The following is a 13857-nucleotide window of genomic DNA, read 5'->3' as shown; positions in this document are numbered from 1 at the left end:
CACTACATGAATGGCCAGTAGCATTAGCTTGAGAGGGTGAGGAAAATGCAGTGCTAAGAGCTTCATGTGAGCTCAGGTGTAAATGACAGCAACGCTGTTTTGATTTCCACAGGGCTGGGATTAAGCTCATACTGTATGGAATTTTCTAAATCTTAGGGAACAGAGTTGTCTTTTATTGGAAAGAAAAAACCCAATCAAACAGCTACAGTATTTTTTCTTGTTTACTGGTGAATTGCCTAATGTAGAAGATAGTTCAACTGTGAATAGAAGTCTAAAATGTGGCAAATGCAAAAAGAAAGAATTTTTTTCTGTTGTCCATAATGACACCTTACCACTCCTATATTTCTCTTTTTTCATTAGGCATGACTCATGCCATAATTCTTTTGGAAAAGAAATAGAGTAATGCCAAGATAATTTGTTGTTCTGTGAAATAATTTGGGTTTTGTCCTCACAAAAATGCATGTAAGCTTTTAATTTTAAAGGAAGGAGAGGCCTGAGGTTTCATTCAATATTTAATGTTTATATTTTATACTCCCTGTAATGTGGGGTAATTCAGTCAACATAATATTTTTGGATGGTAGAAAAGTTCAAACATGAAAATTCCATTTGGACTGTCTGTGCTGCCTATCAGAAATCTCTAAGGGTATTTAATCATTCAGAATAAAAAAGGTTTCGTTAATTTTTAAACATGTATTTCATTTTATGTTTTATTTAAATTGTCTTAACATTTACATAGAACCCCTTGAAGGCTTGAAAACTTGAAATTTACATTTGATTAAAAAATAAATAATTATGTAGCAGTGTGAGCAGAGATATATTAGAGAAAGGTATTTCATTTGAGTATGAAGATACTCTTACAATTACAAAATGTGACTTGCAAAAATTACTGATTTATGTAGTGATTATTTATTTTAAAGGAACTGGAAGCCAGATTCCAATAGGGGTGTTGTGGTACTCTTGCCTCCCACAACAGTGTGAATTTTTGAAGAAGGTCTGTACATGAGAAACTCGAAGCTGCAGAAGTGTAGTTAATGATGGCTTATGAGACAGGGGAATGAAAGGCACAAGGGTAGTTTCTTTTTCCATGTTAAGAGATGGGTGTTCTTGGAATCACTCAGGAAATATGGGCTAAGGGAGGCTGGGTTGGTGCTGCTGCTGTGAACCTTTGGGAAAAATAATTACAATAGGAAAGTCTAAACACTGTAAACATGGAAAAGGACATCACCAGCTGCATGGTGCTATGTGCAGCCTAGCATGGTCCGTGAGAGACCAGCACAGAGAGGAGAAATGAGCAGCATTGGAAGCAGCAAGTTCAAGTAGTAACTGAAAACCTTGAGCATTTCTTATGATAAACTTCTGGATCTTTACACTTTGATTCCACACAGCCAAATTACTGAAAATTTTCTGTATTTTCTCATAGTTATCAATTATATGTTCCAGAAATGCTCAGTTTGGCCTAGTCTGCTATGTCACATTTAACTTGAGAGTCTCATGAGGTTGATGGCAAGGCATGTATCATCCCCCTTTAACTTGCAATGTGTCCTACAGGGGCTTATGAAAACAGGTGAACCTTCATTGTTTAACAAACAGTACTAAAAAGAAGATATAAATATACTTCTGACTTAAATGTGCTAGTGACAGTTCATATGCTGTAATTTCTGAGTGTACCAGCAAAATGCTAAGCTACTCATGTTTGTCAGGTATTTCACTTACAGTTCAGGTTTCTTTAGCTCTTAAGCAAGGTCCTTACTATCACCACTAAGTGAGTGTTTTCCCAGTTGGCTAAGGGAGGATGAAAACTTTCATTAAAGCAGTTAACCCTTTAAAAAGAGTTTATTCAAATCTTCCTATTGACACCAATACACTGTATTCTCAATTTATAATTTACCAAATACTTGTTACTAAACAAATTTAGTTTCACTCATATCATGAGAATGCCAAGTATTTTCACATACTTTGGTGGAGAACTGAATGTGAGGCCTTTCTTTCTATTTGTCTTTCCTGTGTTATGACATTTTCTGGCTGGTAGGAACCTCAGACTAAACAGGATTTGATTTCTCTGTGATTGTAGCTTGCTTCCACTTTTGAGACATATGCTGGCTTGTTTTTCACCCTGTCTACTAGTCCGAGGTGATGTGGTCATTTAGTATGATTAATTTCATTTACAAATTAATTTACAGAAATTATTTTCTATGTGATTTGAAACTTGCATAGAAGCAATGCAATGATTTTAGTTTTTCATTGTAACCATTTGCTTGTAACTCTTTAGCAGATGTTTTTAGCCACATTCCGTGGTCTTTGGCAGGTATTCTTTGGCTTTGTCACAGTACAGAAGTACGCATAGCTGTGGCTGAAATTTACACCTTAAATAAAAGGTACAAGGTATGTTACACACAGAGATTTCATGTGTAAATTTGCACACACTTCAGATCATGCTTTCCTTTCAGCTCTGAATGTTTTTCTCCAATACAATCATATTGATAAGCCAGCAAGCAGTAACAGTGGCTTTGTATTTTAAGCTTTGATACATATGCAAAATTTTGTTGACAGATTGTCAAAGTTAGTTGCTACTTCTGAGTAATTTTTAAGGCAAATACCCAGGATCAGATATTTGATATTGCTGTATTCACTTCTGTCTGTGATATCATTTGGCTTTGATACCATTAGTCATTAGAATGTCTCAATGTAATTCAAATCTTCATGGTTTTCAAAGAGCCGTAACAAAAAAAAAAAAACTCCAAACATTTTATTGCATCATTTACTGTGGGGAGGGAGAAATGAAAATGAGATATTTTCACCTTGAGAATTAATTTGAAAACTTTGACATTTTTTTTATGTAGAGAAAGCTGTTCAAAACCAGTTTATATCTCTCTAGACAGAGATATCCCTAGATTTTTAATCCCAGATATTTGTTTTAAGAATTTACATGCTATTTCAGTTTGTTAAACTGAAATTTGAAAAATATGTAGTTAAAACCTGCCCCGGTGTTTTAGCTTTTTCTGAGATTTTTGAATCACAGCTGGTTAATAAGAATTTTGTCTTCGCTTCTTCCACGCCTACATTAAAAGCACTTTTTCTGTCACATGGCTTGTACAGTTTTCTCATAGGGATATATAATGGGGTTCATCAAAGTGAAAAAAGTGAGTCACACAATCATTTATTTACTCATGGAAGACAATAATGGTGTTGACAGTTACCTGGACAGGCTTTCATTTCATTAGACTATGGAAAATCTGGGTGTTAAAAATTCGTAGCAGACTTGATGACAAGTGAACAGAAAGAAATTCAGTCAGGGCTGCATGGTGGTTACTGTCTCATTTAATGCTGTTTGTTGCCTTTTGGCAATAACGAGCAGAAATGGTGTTGCTCTGAATTTTCTAGAATATTTAATTACATAAATTATGACAAGGAAGTCCAGTTTTCATGGTATAGAGAGTCAAATTATATATATTTTTATTTTATTATTATTAAAATATCAGTTTAGATTCTAAAATCATGTCTATCTAGTTTCATGAGCACAAGTTACCTAATAGTCATAGGTAAGATTTTATGTTTATCTGCTAGACACATGACTACAATTCAAGTATAGGATTCCCTGCTGTCTGTTTTGCTTTCCAGCCCTGTGGGACTGGAGTTTCAAGAATTAGTAGCGCTGGCTGACTAACAGCAGAAGACCTTTTCCAGGAGTGCTGGAACAGTATTTTGGAATCACTCTGAATGTTAGGCTGGCTCTCATCAGAGACAAGAAGGTTCCTGACAGTGGTTTCATCTTGTAGGAGTGTTTTAATTACTTGTTTGCTACAGTTCTTTCAGGAACTGTTGAAATAGAGAAGAGCCCTGCATTCCCCAGTTAATATTTTCTTTGACTAGCTTGTTTGGTAGATTTTTCTGTGAGTGAAATGGTATGTTTGACACCAGGAAATATTTTTGCTTTGAAATTTTTATGTGTAAGGTAATTCTTTATGTCAGGAGCATTGAAATCTTCATTAAAACCTCTACAGAAAATGTAAACAAAATATGAGACAGTTCTTTACCTGTCCTTTATATTGCTTTCATTTCAGCTGCTGCACACCTTGCTGTCTTTTCCCAATTCTGTTCAACTGTGTAATGCTGCATAGTAAAATATGAGATAAAGAATTGAAATGTAATTATTTTGAATTAACTTACTATGTCTTTAGCCATGCATCAGGTTTATTTTCTGAGGCGATGTATAACCACATTTGTATCTATCTATCTAGTGTGAAAAGCAAAGATGGTCAGCATCAAGTGTTCATCACAAGCACAAATTAGTCATGATCCTTTTTCCACTGTCTTTAGTGACTAGATGTAGTGTGTAACTTCCAGACACTGCATACGTACCCTTTAGCTGTCCATAACAAGTAATAAAGAATCTGAGACACTGCTTGACTTTTAAAATTCACTGGTGAGCAGAGTTCACTTGTGTGAAAGGCTGCCTTTATTAGTACCTTACTTGTCTTCTGAGTTTAATTTAGTATCTCCCTGGTGGGCAACTGCATGGGAGGTAATCAGCTTGATATAGTGGCTTTAGGGAGTGCATTTTGTTTCCATAATTGGCCTACATTCCATCTGCACAGAATCTGACTTAAGATATCCAAAGGTTTTTGCAAGGTAAGCATCACTGAAATTCAAGCCTAGAATTTTTGTCATGTCATATCCGTGCTATATTTATTTACATGTGGTTTGCACAATCCATTCTGACTATACACTTAAAACTTTGCTTTTATCTGAATTTCTTTCATCTGAGAGATCACTCATTTCTGTTTTTAACAATTTCTTTTTCAGTAGCATTTGTCATCTGATTTGAAATGTAAATTTAAAAAAAAGACATGCATAGATTTTTAAATTCTCTGTCCAGTCATTTAGATTTACATTTTCCACCGAACTGTTTGAACAGTAAATTATCAGAAAGTAAGTAAAGCATTTTTACTTATTCTCAGCAAACTGCATTCAGAGGATGAGAAGAACACCTCCGCTGGATGAACTGCAGCCGCCTCCGTACCAGGATGACAGTGGTTCTCCTCATCTTTCCTGTACGCCTTCTGAAGTTGGAGACAGCAAATGCGAATATTCCCAGTGTAGCAACAGTCCAAGATGTTCATATAAATGCCCAAGTGAGGGAAGCACAGGACACGAAATAGAAAGCTTTCATAACAAAGGATACGAGGAGGATGTTCCGAGTGATAGCACAGCGGTTCTTAGTCCAGAGGTAAATGAAAATAGTTGAGTGTGGTGAAGCACTTTTTTAATCTAAAGATCAGTGCACAGTTATATGGGCACTAATATTGCAGCTCGTTTCATTAAAAAAAAAAGAGTTTGTCAGAAAATACGACCATAGGATTTCAGATTGTTCAGATTGCTGTAGTTATCTTTATGGCACCTTAACTTTCCAACCAGCTCGCAGTGAGAGCGAATTATTATTTAAACCATTTTAAACCAGTCAGAAAATTTCATCACCCAAAATTCTTCCCCATGATTTTTGAGATAACCCAAATAAAAGAAAAGTTCTGTTAATGCTTTTTCAAACTGAACACTCCATAATGTAAAACAAGTTGTATGAAAAAAAGAAAAAGGAAAAAAAAAATTACAAAGATTTTTTTTTTCAGTTGTTAATGTGGTATAGTGATTTGGGCCACTTAATTTTCCTATTTTCTTCTATAAACTCTAATGATATATATATATATATATATATATATATATTCTTTTTTTCTGTGAAGAAATCATCTTTTCTGACACATATTTCATTGAAATGTCTTTAACAACCAGTTACTGCACTGACATCTATGGGTAAGTCTAATTAGTGATGCCATGTGCAGAAGAGCCTCCTTTTGGTACAAATCTGTCTTTTGTTGCTACCTGAAGTTTTGAAGTGCGTGTTAGAGTTCGGTCCTGATGTTTCTGTCTTAGTAGACCTGCTGATAAGTTGATGCTGTGTACCTGGGGTGTTGGTGCAAGATTTGGAAGGCCCAGCTGCGGGGTCTTCCCACTTTGTGTCACTCCAGTCATTAACGTAAGAATACTCAGTAAGAGCTGAGAATGCTGCCAACTTTTTTTATAGCCACTCGAAACTTCAGGAGTGAAGCCTTTAGAGGAATGCATTCCCACAGCTATGTGGCAGCCAGATTAAAATAAGAATGTTTCTTAGCCCAAAAGGCTTTGTTTTGGCATCAGTTTGTTCACATGAACATTATCTTTGATAATGTGAAGATAAACTTGAAATACCTTTATTTTACATACTTGGAATAATTTATTGTATGACCAGCAGGTTGACTGGTACTTATTAATGTTTTCTGTTTCAGTATCCCTATCAAACCAGCTGTTGTAACATTATAGGTGATCAGTATTTTATCCAAAATTTGAAGTGACAGTAAAAAATCTGAATTTTAAGATTAAAACACAATATTAGTGGTTTACATAGAGTTCAGAAGATGAGTTCAAAACAGATGCATCTTCTACAGTTCCAGTAAAATTACATGAATAAAGCCATGATAGTGACGTCCTTGGCCGTAGCAGGGGGGTTGGAACTGAAAGATCTTTAAGGTCCCTTCCAAGCCAAACTGTTCTGTGATTCTATGCTTCTATGATAATTTTTGGCATATTCGTATAACTCCTGTGGACTGCAACAGGAGCTGCATGTGCAAGTAAGTTTGTAATTTGTGTATTCTTTGCTGGCATCTCACTGTGCTCTCAATTGTTAGCTGTCTCTTCAAGCAATGTGATAGGTTAGCTTTAAAATATGTGTATGCTCACACTAAAATAAGGTGGTTTTATCTTGTAACAAATGTATATACTTTTTAACATGTGAGGCACAGAAGAAGAGATCATTACAGTTTAATTCAATCTGAGTTCAGACTGATTGGCTCCTGGATTTTGGTGGTATTGGCCAGGTAAAGTCTTGATTTCATCTTGACTGCCAGTTAGCCATCTCCTTGGGCATTCAGTGCTTAATAACCTTGTTTATGAAATGAACAAAAAGATCATAGTGCCTTCATATTGTCTAGAGTAAGCCTTATATTTCCATGGTAGATTTAATAATAGAATACAATAAATAAATAAATAATTGCCTTTTTTTTTTCTTCTTCTTCTTCAGGATATGTCAGCTCGAGGATCATCTTCACAGCTTCCTAAACCTTTTGATCCTGAGCCAGTAGCTAAATATGGCACACTGGATGTGACTTTTGACTATGACTCACAGGAACAGAAGCTTTTGGTGACAGTGACAGCTGTCACAGACATTCCAACATACAGCAGGACAGGTGGAAGCTCGTGGCAAGTACACCTAGTTCTTCTCCCTATAAAGAAGCAGAGAGCAAAAACCAGCATCCAGCGGGGACCGTGCCCTGTGTTCACAGAGACATTCAAATTTAATCACGTCGAGTCTGAGATGATTGGGAATTATGCAGTTCGCTTTCGACTGTACAGTGTACGGCGCATGAAAAAAGAGAGGATTGTGGGAGAAAAGATTTTTTACTTAACAAAATTGAATCTTCAAGGGAAGATGTCAGTGCCAGTGATACTGGAACCTTCTTACAGTCTGCCTGTGAGTATTAAATGAGGCAGAATAAGAATGCAGTGAGATACAGTGTCCTGAATTCTGTAAGAATAGTGTGTATATTTATAGAGTCATCACATCCACTCAGTTTTTTGAACAGTCATAGCACTGCGTTAGCACAATGATAATTTTCTTAGAGCTTCTGTAAGTGCATTCACTTTCCACCTGCAAAAGCTGCCCATATTTTTCCTTTTAATTGCTTAGAAATTTCCACTCCATAGATAGGGATATAGTGGTGAATGCACATATACATGCATATAGATATGTATATGTATGTAATAGTATATTCTCTTCTTTACCACCTGCAGCACTTCAATTTAAAAAGAAAAACACACCAGAGTGAAAAACAAAAAGGAGCTATATTAGCAAATGCCCTCCATCTGTTGCAATTAAGTCTTGGTTGCAAATAGGTATTTTCCTTTAAAGAAAGAAAAAAAGATAGGAAAGAGGAATTTTGAGAGTATAAAGCCATTTTTAATAACTTCACATTAGAACCTTAGAAATAATTGACTTCTGGTTCAGTCTGAAGTGAAAAGCAGTTGAAACTGAAAAGAATTTTTTCTGAAAAAGAACGACCTATCTGATGGACAAGATTTTATGTTCCCCCAAAATAATATTTTAAATAAAGCAAAGCAGCAATTAGGGATAAACATAGGTACCATTATCTATAAACACAGAAGATCACTAAACTGGCAGTGATCACCATCTTCTTTTTTGCTTTTATGAGAATTTAACTGTGCCTTTGTCCAGAAAGAGAATGTTTGTCATGCTGTGATCTGGGCATCCTAGACTAGGAGTATTGAGTGTTCCTTGCTTAAGAGTTGCGTGTGCGCTGTATTACAGACTTTTGGGGGAAAAAATTTATGATTATCAAGGACATCCATATTTGGACATTGTATGTGTTTTATGGGCGTTTTTTTAAACAATCAATAAAAGAAAGAGGAGGAGAAGGGAAAGAAGGGAAAATATTTTTTTAGGTGAATCAAAGCAATTAATTTGTTCTGCGTTTTGGAAAAAGGTTTGGATCAATTTAAATGGCATTTCTGTTGAGCATGAGTATTGCCAAAGACTCAAAATAAAAGTCTGTAGTATTATTTAATGACTAAAAATATATTTATTAGTAAAAGCTGAGGTTAAATCATGGATCTGATGGAGAATCAGCTCACAATAGACCAGATTTTTCACAGTTCCTTAAGAAGCACAAATCAGTCTAATCTAAGGATGAAATGGTTCACCTCTCTAGAGCAAACTTTCTTAGCAAAGAGTTTGCTAGTTTCACAGTTTGGAAAAAAGCACCCCATGACAAAAAACATTGAATATTCTAAAGGTATGTGCTTAACTAATGTGTTTTCAGTAGGTTCATGTAAAATTTACCCAAGTCAGTGAAACAGGGCAGTGAAGGGGCCAGGCTTGTGATTAATTGGTGTATCTCATATGTGCACTGGTTATTTTTCAGTATTATTTTCTTGAGTTTTTGGGATAGGCAGAGTGAAAACAAGTTCCATGAGGCATCAAAGATGATATGGTTGTTACTTATTTTCTGTTATGGTAAGGCATGTTGTGTCAGCATTTTTCACTCCTCAGTTTTTAGGGGTTGGAACAAGAATAAGGAGTATTGGTAGAAAGTGAAGGGATCTTCCAGAGTTTGTTGTTGTAACAGAATTGCCAGAAAGGATCCTTCCGACTCTTGATAGCTTGAATGAGGATCCATGGTCTTCTGGAACTACACAAATCAGTTTTTAAACCTTTGAAAATTCATTCACTTCCGAGTTTATAGGTATTTTTATCTTATCATTTATAGCCAATATAATATTTTTCAGTGAGCAGATTTATTACAGGATTTAACATGTATTTGTTTTGCAGGAGTGTTAAAATTAATTGTGCTTTTAGGATATATGACTGAAAGTGGGGGGCATCCTTGCGTTCTTGAGCTCAAGCCCTGGTTACTCAAAACAGCCAGCTCATCTTGATCACAAAATTGTGAATTTTCATCTGAAAACATCAGGTCGTTTTGTTTGCAACCTGAATTTCTTCATGGCCAAGTTGTTACCATTTGTGCTTTTGCCAGCATCGGCCTTGAGCTTAATTAGTTCCTACCCTTCTCAGGTGTTTGCCTCTGGGTATATTTATACACATTGATCGGATTCCTTTTCAACTGTCCTTTTGCTAGAATAAACCAACAATCTTTATGTACAACTAATCATAAATGTCAGGCAGGAGTTATTTAACAGGAGAAGGTAAGTGCTGTTTGAATTTGGGGATATCCAGTTGCTCAAGGATATTGGCAGTTATAAGATCCATGATGAGGCACATTGTACATTTGGAATTAAATTTGCCTTGTTCAGTTGCAGAGGGTTTTGTTGCTGAGAAGTATTTATGTGTGACAGCTTTTTATGAAGAAATTTCTTGGACACATGACAGTTGTCCTATTTTTTCAACTGCTTCTCATTATATGGATTTTGTATATTAAATATACCTTCTGTCATTGAAACTTCCTAATCCATTGAAATATCTGTGCTAATCTCCTCTGCAGAAATGTATTTTATTTCCTTCTGTCTATGCCTGATACTATATTAATGTATTTTATTAATCATGTGCCTTCTGACTGTATAAGAACAGTTTATATCCTGTGAACTTCAGTATTTTTTCAGTGATACCTTAAAGCTGTACACAAGGGAATCTGGCTAAAGGTAGATGAGCAAATTCAGTGCCTTTCAAACATAGTGACATGCTTACATGAGTGGGGCCTGCAAGTCTCTGGTTATTGTTAAAAAATGAACAAGTGCATGTTGTGGTGAGGACATGACACTAGTATGTTCCTTAAATAGGTTTCAAAGCTACACATGGCTTCAAATTTACAAATATATTCACAAAATACCATTTTCACCTAAGATTTCACCCTGTTTCTCTCTTTCCCACATTGTGTGTAATGTCTTGCATTAGTAGCTATTATCCCCACTCCCGTTGCCATTTGTCTTTAACAGTCCTGTGTTGCTGCAGTTCTCCCACGTAACAGGGAATTCCTCCCCAGCCCCCTTATTTATCACACGTTTCCTCCCAAGTTCAGTGTATGTTTGAATGAGGAGGAAGCAGTGAAACCAATATGAGTTGGGCAGAATGCAGTTGTCACTGTTATCTGAGACTGTGTCCCTTTCAGATTTAACAGAAATTGTCCATTGCATCAAATGTTTAATAGCAGAGGTGTGGTTTTAGCAAGTACATTGTGGTTTTGTGAGAGTATAGTTTGTGTAGGAAGATATTTGTTGATGCTTTCAGAGAAATTTTCACTTTAGTACAGCGGAAGACAAATTTTTCTTCTCCCATCTTGAAGTTTAGAAAAGCTGTTTATTTCTCTTCAAGAAATCCCTGTGGACCTGTTTTTAGTTACTCTTCGTTCTTCTCACCCACAGAAGTTTTCCTGACAGTGAAAAACAGCCTCCAGTATGCTGTGATTATAAAAACATATAAGCAGTTTATTGAGTGAAATCTGTTTGGAAAAGATCAAAGAAACACGCATAATCCACTTTACCATCCCATAGGTTGCTCTTTGGTGCAGAATAACAGCAATCAATCATGGTTTGTATTTTGTGATTGATTTGGGAAGCACCGTTTGAGTGACCAAAACATACCTCTTGCTGCTAAGCAAACCTAGTAATCATTCATTATGTATCATCAAATTGCAAGGTGTTTAGTGGGAAGAATTCCATTTATTTTTCTGTCTTTCTCTAGCATTCTACATTTCTAGCACCTTGAACACCCAGTGTGATCCCCATAACAAAGAACAGATCGTGTAGGCAATCATAGGTGTTTTAAAGATTATTTTGTACATCTTTACTATAAATATCCAGAGTGTCTGGATAATTATTTTAATTAGTTTTTTTGAGTGAAGGCATTTATGTATGCAGTGTATAAAGATGCTCACTCTTGCACACACACATGCACTCTCTCCACTATAAGGACAATGGTTAATCATCTAGTGTGCACTGCTTTATGCACTATGCTTAAGGCATTTATTTCATGTTGCCCTTTATGTGTGGCATATCTTCAGTATTCCTTGTAATGTTTAGCAGCTCATAAACTCCGCAGGAATAAAGGCTTTCAGAGTGGCATTTCTTTTTTGGGAATTCTTGCCCATTATAGAGTCAAGCTGTCAGGTTTTGTGCTAATTCTTAAAGTATAAGAGCCACTACTAGTGACTTTACTACTGTGTTTTTATGGCATGATCTATCCAGGACTGTATTTGGAAGGCTAAATACTAAAATTCATATGTATAAACAGAGCTTTATTAAATACCAGTAGGATACTTTCAGCTGCTAATGAAAGAAATGACTAAGACTTGTCTAGGGAAGAAACAAAAAAACAAAATATTTTGTTCTTAGTATTTTAACTGGAATTCTACCTAAAATGAACAGTTCCTATGTGATGATGTATAAATGCTTTTGGTTAGCTTGTATAAATTATGTCCATCAAAGTAAGGGGAAATTGTGTTTAAACCCTGAGCACATTTTATCTCAGGAATAACTTACTCAATTCATCTGAGTTAGTGGTAGTAATACACAGAAAATCAGAATTGATCCTTTGACACAGTAAGAAAGATGGCTCCTGCAGTTTCTTTGAAGAAAGTTATTAGGTGATTGGAAAATGGTGATAATGTTGGTGAGGCTACAGGAGAACTTGACAGTACCTGGCAAACAAAGCATTCTCCCTGTGTTTGGCTGCTCACATAACATTTCATGGCAGTATTGGCAAGCAGCAGCCCATTTCCTCTTGGTGTTGTGGCTAGGAGTGAAAAAATTGACTTTCAACTCCCTTGCTGATAAACAAATGGGAAGCAAGTAATGGGTAACCAGATCTGATACCGTAACCCTGAATGTAGGATACCGAGAGAATTTTTTGAAGTCAGCAATGTAAAGAATTTAATCTAGTTTTCAAAATCATCACGTGGTCACACACAGTAAAATAACAATTTAAAAACAGGTATACTTTGCCTTTAATCAATGAGTTGCTTCAAAAAGTTACTTACTCACTTTGGTCCCTACAGTCTTTGATATTTGAAATAATGGAAGCTATGTTTCAGACATGATATTACTATTTTGAGTGTACAGTGATGCTTTTCAGTCTCTGAAGTGCCTCCAGTCAAATGACAGGCTGTGAATGACTGTTCTAGATTAACTCAAAGTAATCCTCTTGAGCACTACTCTTAGTCAGAAAAGCCAGTCCATCAGTGGCAAACATCTAGAATTCTATGTCTAGTTTTGAGCATCTTTAAAAAAATAAAATAGAGAAACTTTATCAATATGTAAAGCTAAAAAAGTGAGGTAACTGTGAGATTCTGAGACTATCATTCTCTGTAGTAAAAGTATGGTCTCCTCAACCTGGATTGTGATTTCTAAGAGCAGTAAGGAAAATAATCATACTGTAAATTTCCCAGAAGTGACTTTTTAGAAGTTAAAAGTAAAGATTATCAAGGTGTCCCTTGTATGAAATTTCCACTTTCAAAGACTATGAGCTGCTGCTTAAACCTTCCTCAAGCAGCTCTTTCAGTGGAGGTACATTCTTTAATTTATCAATCCAAGTGAAATTTCTGTTTCCCTTAGAGATGCTGAATTTCCCAAATATTTTGTTTTCTTATAATTTTGACTCTTCTTGTTGCATGTATATGTAGACACAAGTATCTTCTCACATTTGTTACTGTTCTTTCAAGAAAACTAGAAAAGGTAAAAACACAGAATCAGTTCTGTTTGCAGGTTTGAGCACCCTTCATCAAAAGCATGTGCACCATTTTCCTTCCATTTATTTCCGTTGAGGGAAGTCCTAATCAGAGATTTTGCACAAACAGATGAAGTCACCTAGCCTGCAAATTCATAACATACATGGTTGTGGAACTTTTGAATTAGTTTTTGATTTATTTACTGGATGATTCTTCTTATTGTTCTGGTGGGCTTTGCAGTATAACATAAATCTTCTTCACTAGCGTTCTTCATTTCTCAGACTTGAGGATCTTCAGGTAATCACTTCTTTTGTATATTCAAGCAGCCTGTATTTGGTATCAGATAAGCATTTCTGTTCATAAGGTGCCTTTAGCAAGGGATCCTTTTAGTAACAGTGTGTCAGCCTCTTGTCAGGTTTGCCCTTTGTATCATTTGACCTTGAGCTGAATCTTTCACAGCTCCCGTCTTTCTTTTGGGCTTAATCAGCTGTCAGATGGCCCCAGGAGAATCCAGCTTATCTGTTCCCTTTCTTTTTGGTGTGTAGGATAGCTCTAAGAACTGAAGCAGATCCCTTCG

At 35.8% G+C, this 13857-nt stretch overlaps 1 protein-coding gene across 7 annotated transcripts in view; it reads left to right on the top strand.

Annotated features, from left to right (window-relative positions):
• The window catches only part of SYT14 (synaptotagmin 14), an 88757-nt gene that overhangs the window by 53504 nt on the left and 21396 nt on the right, over positions 1-13857 (top strand). For all 7 annotated transcript variants that reach the window (XR_006020215.1, XM_042051486.1, XM_042051484.1 and 4 more), the window contains 2 exons: positions 4959-5227; positions 7109-7558. Coding sequence is in view for 6 of the 7 variants with exons in the window: in XM_042051486.1 (XP_041907420.1) it covers positions 4959-5227; positions 7109-7558 (719 nt within the window). In the remaining variant the exon portion in view is untranslated. The remainder of the gene's footprint in view (positions 1-4958; positions 5228-7108; positions 7559-13857) is intronic.

The sequence above is a fragment of the Corvus kubaryi genome, unplaced genomic scaffold, assembly GCF_017639235.1.
Source record: "Corvus kubaryi isolate FWS band 111438036 unplaced genomic scaffold, C.kubaryi_AGA036_p1.0 76, whole genome shotgun sequence".
NCBI lineage: Eukaryota > Metazoa > Chordata > Aves > Passeriformes > Corvidae > Corvus > Corvus kubaryi.
The sequence above is the reverse complement of the archived record's forward strand: the minus strand, read 5'-3'. Positions and strand labels throughout refer to the sequence as shown.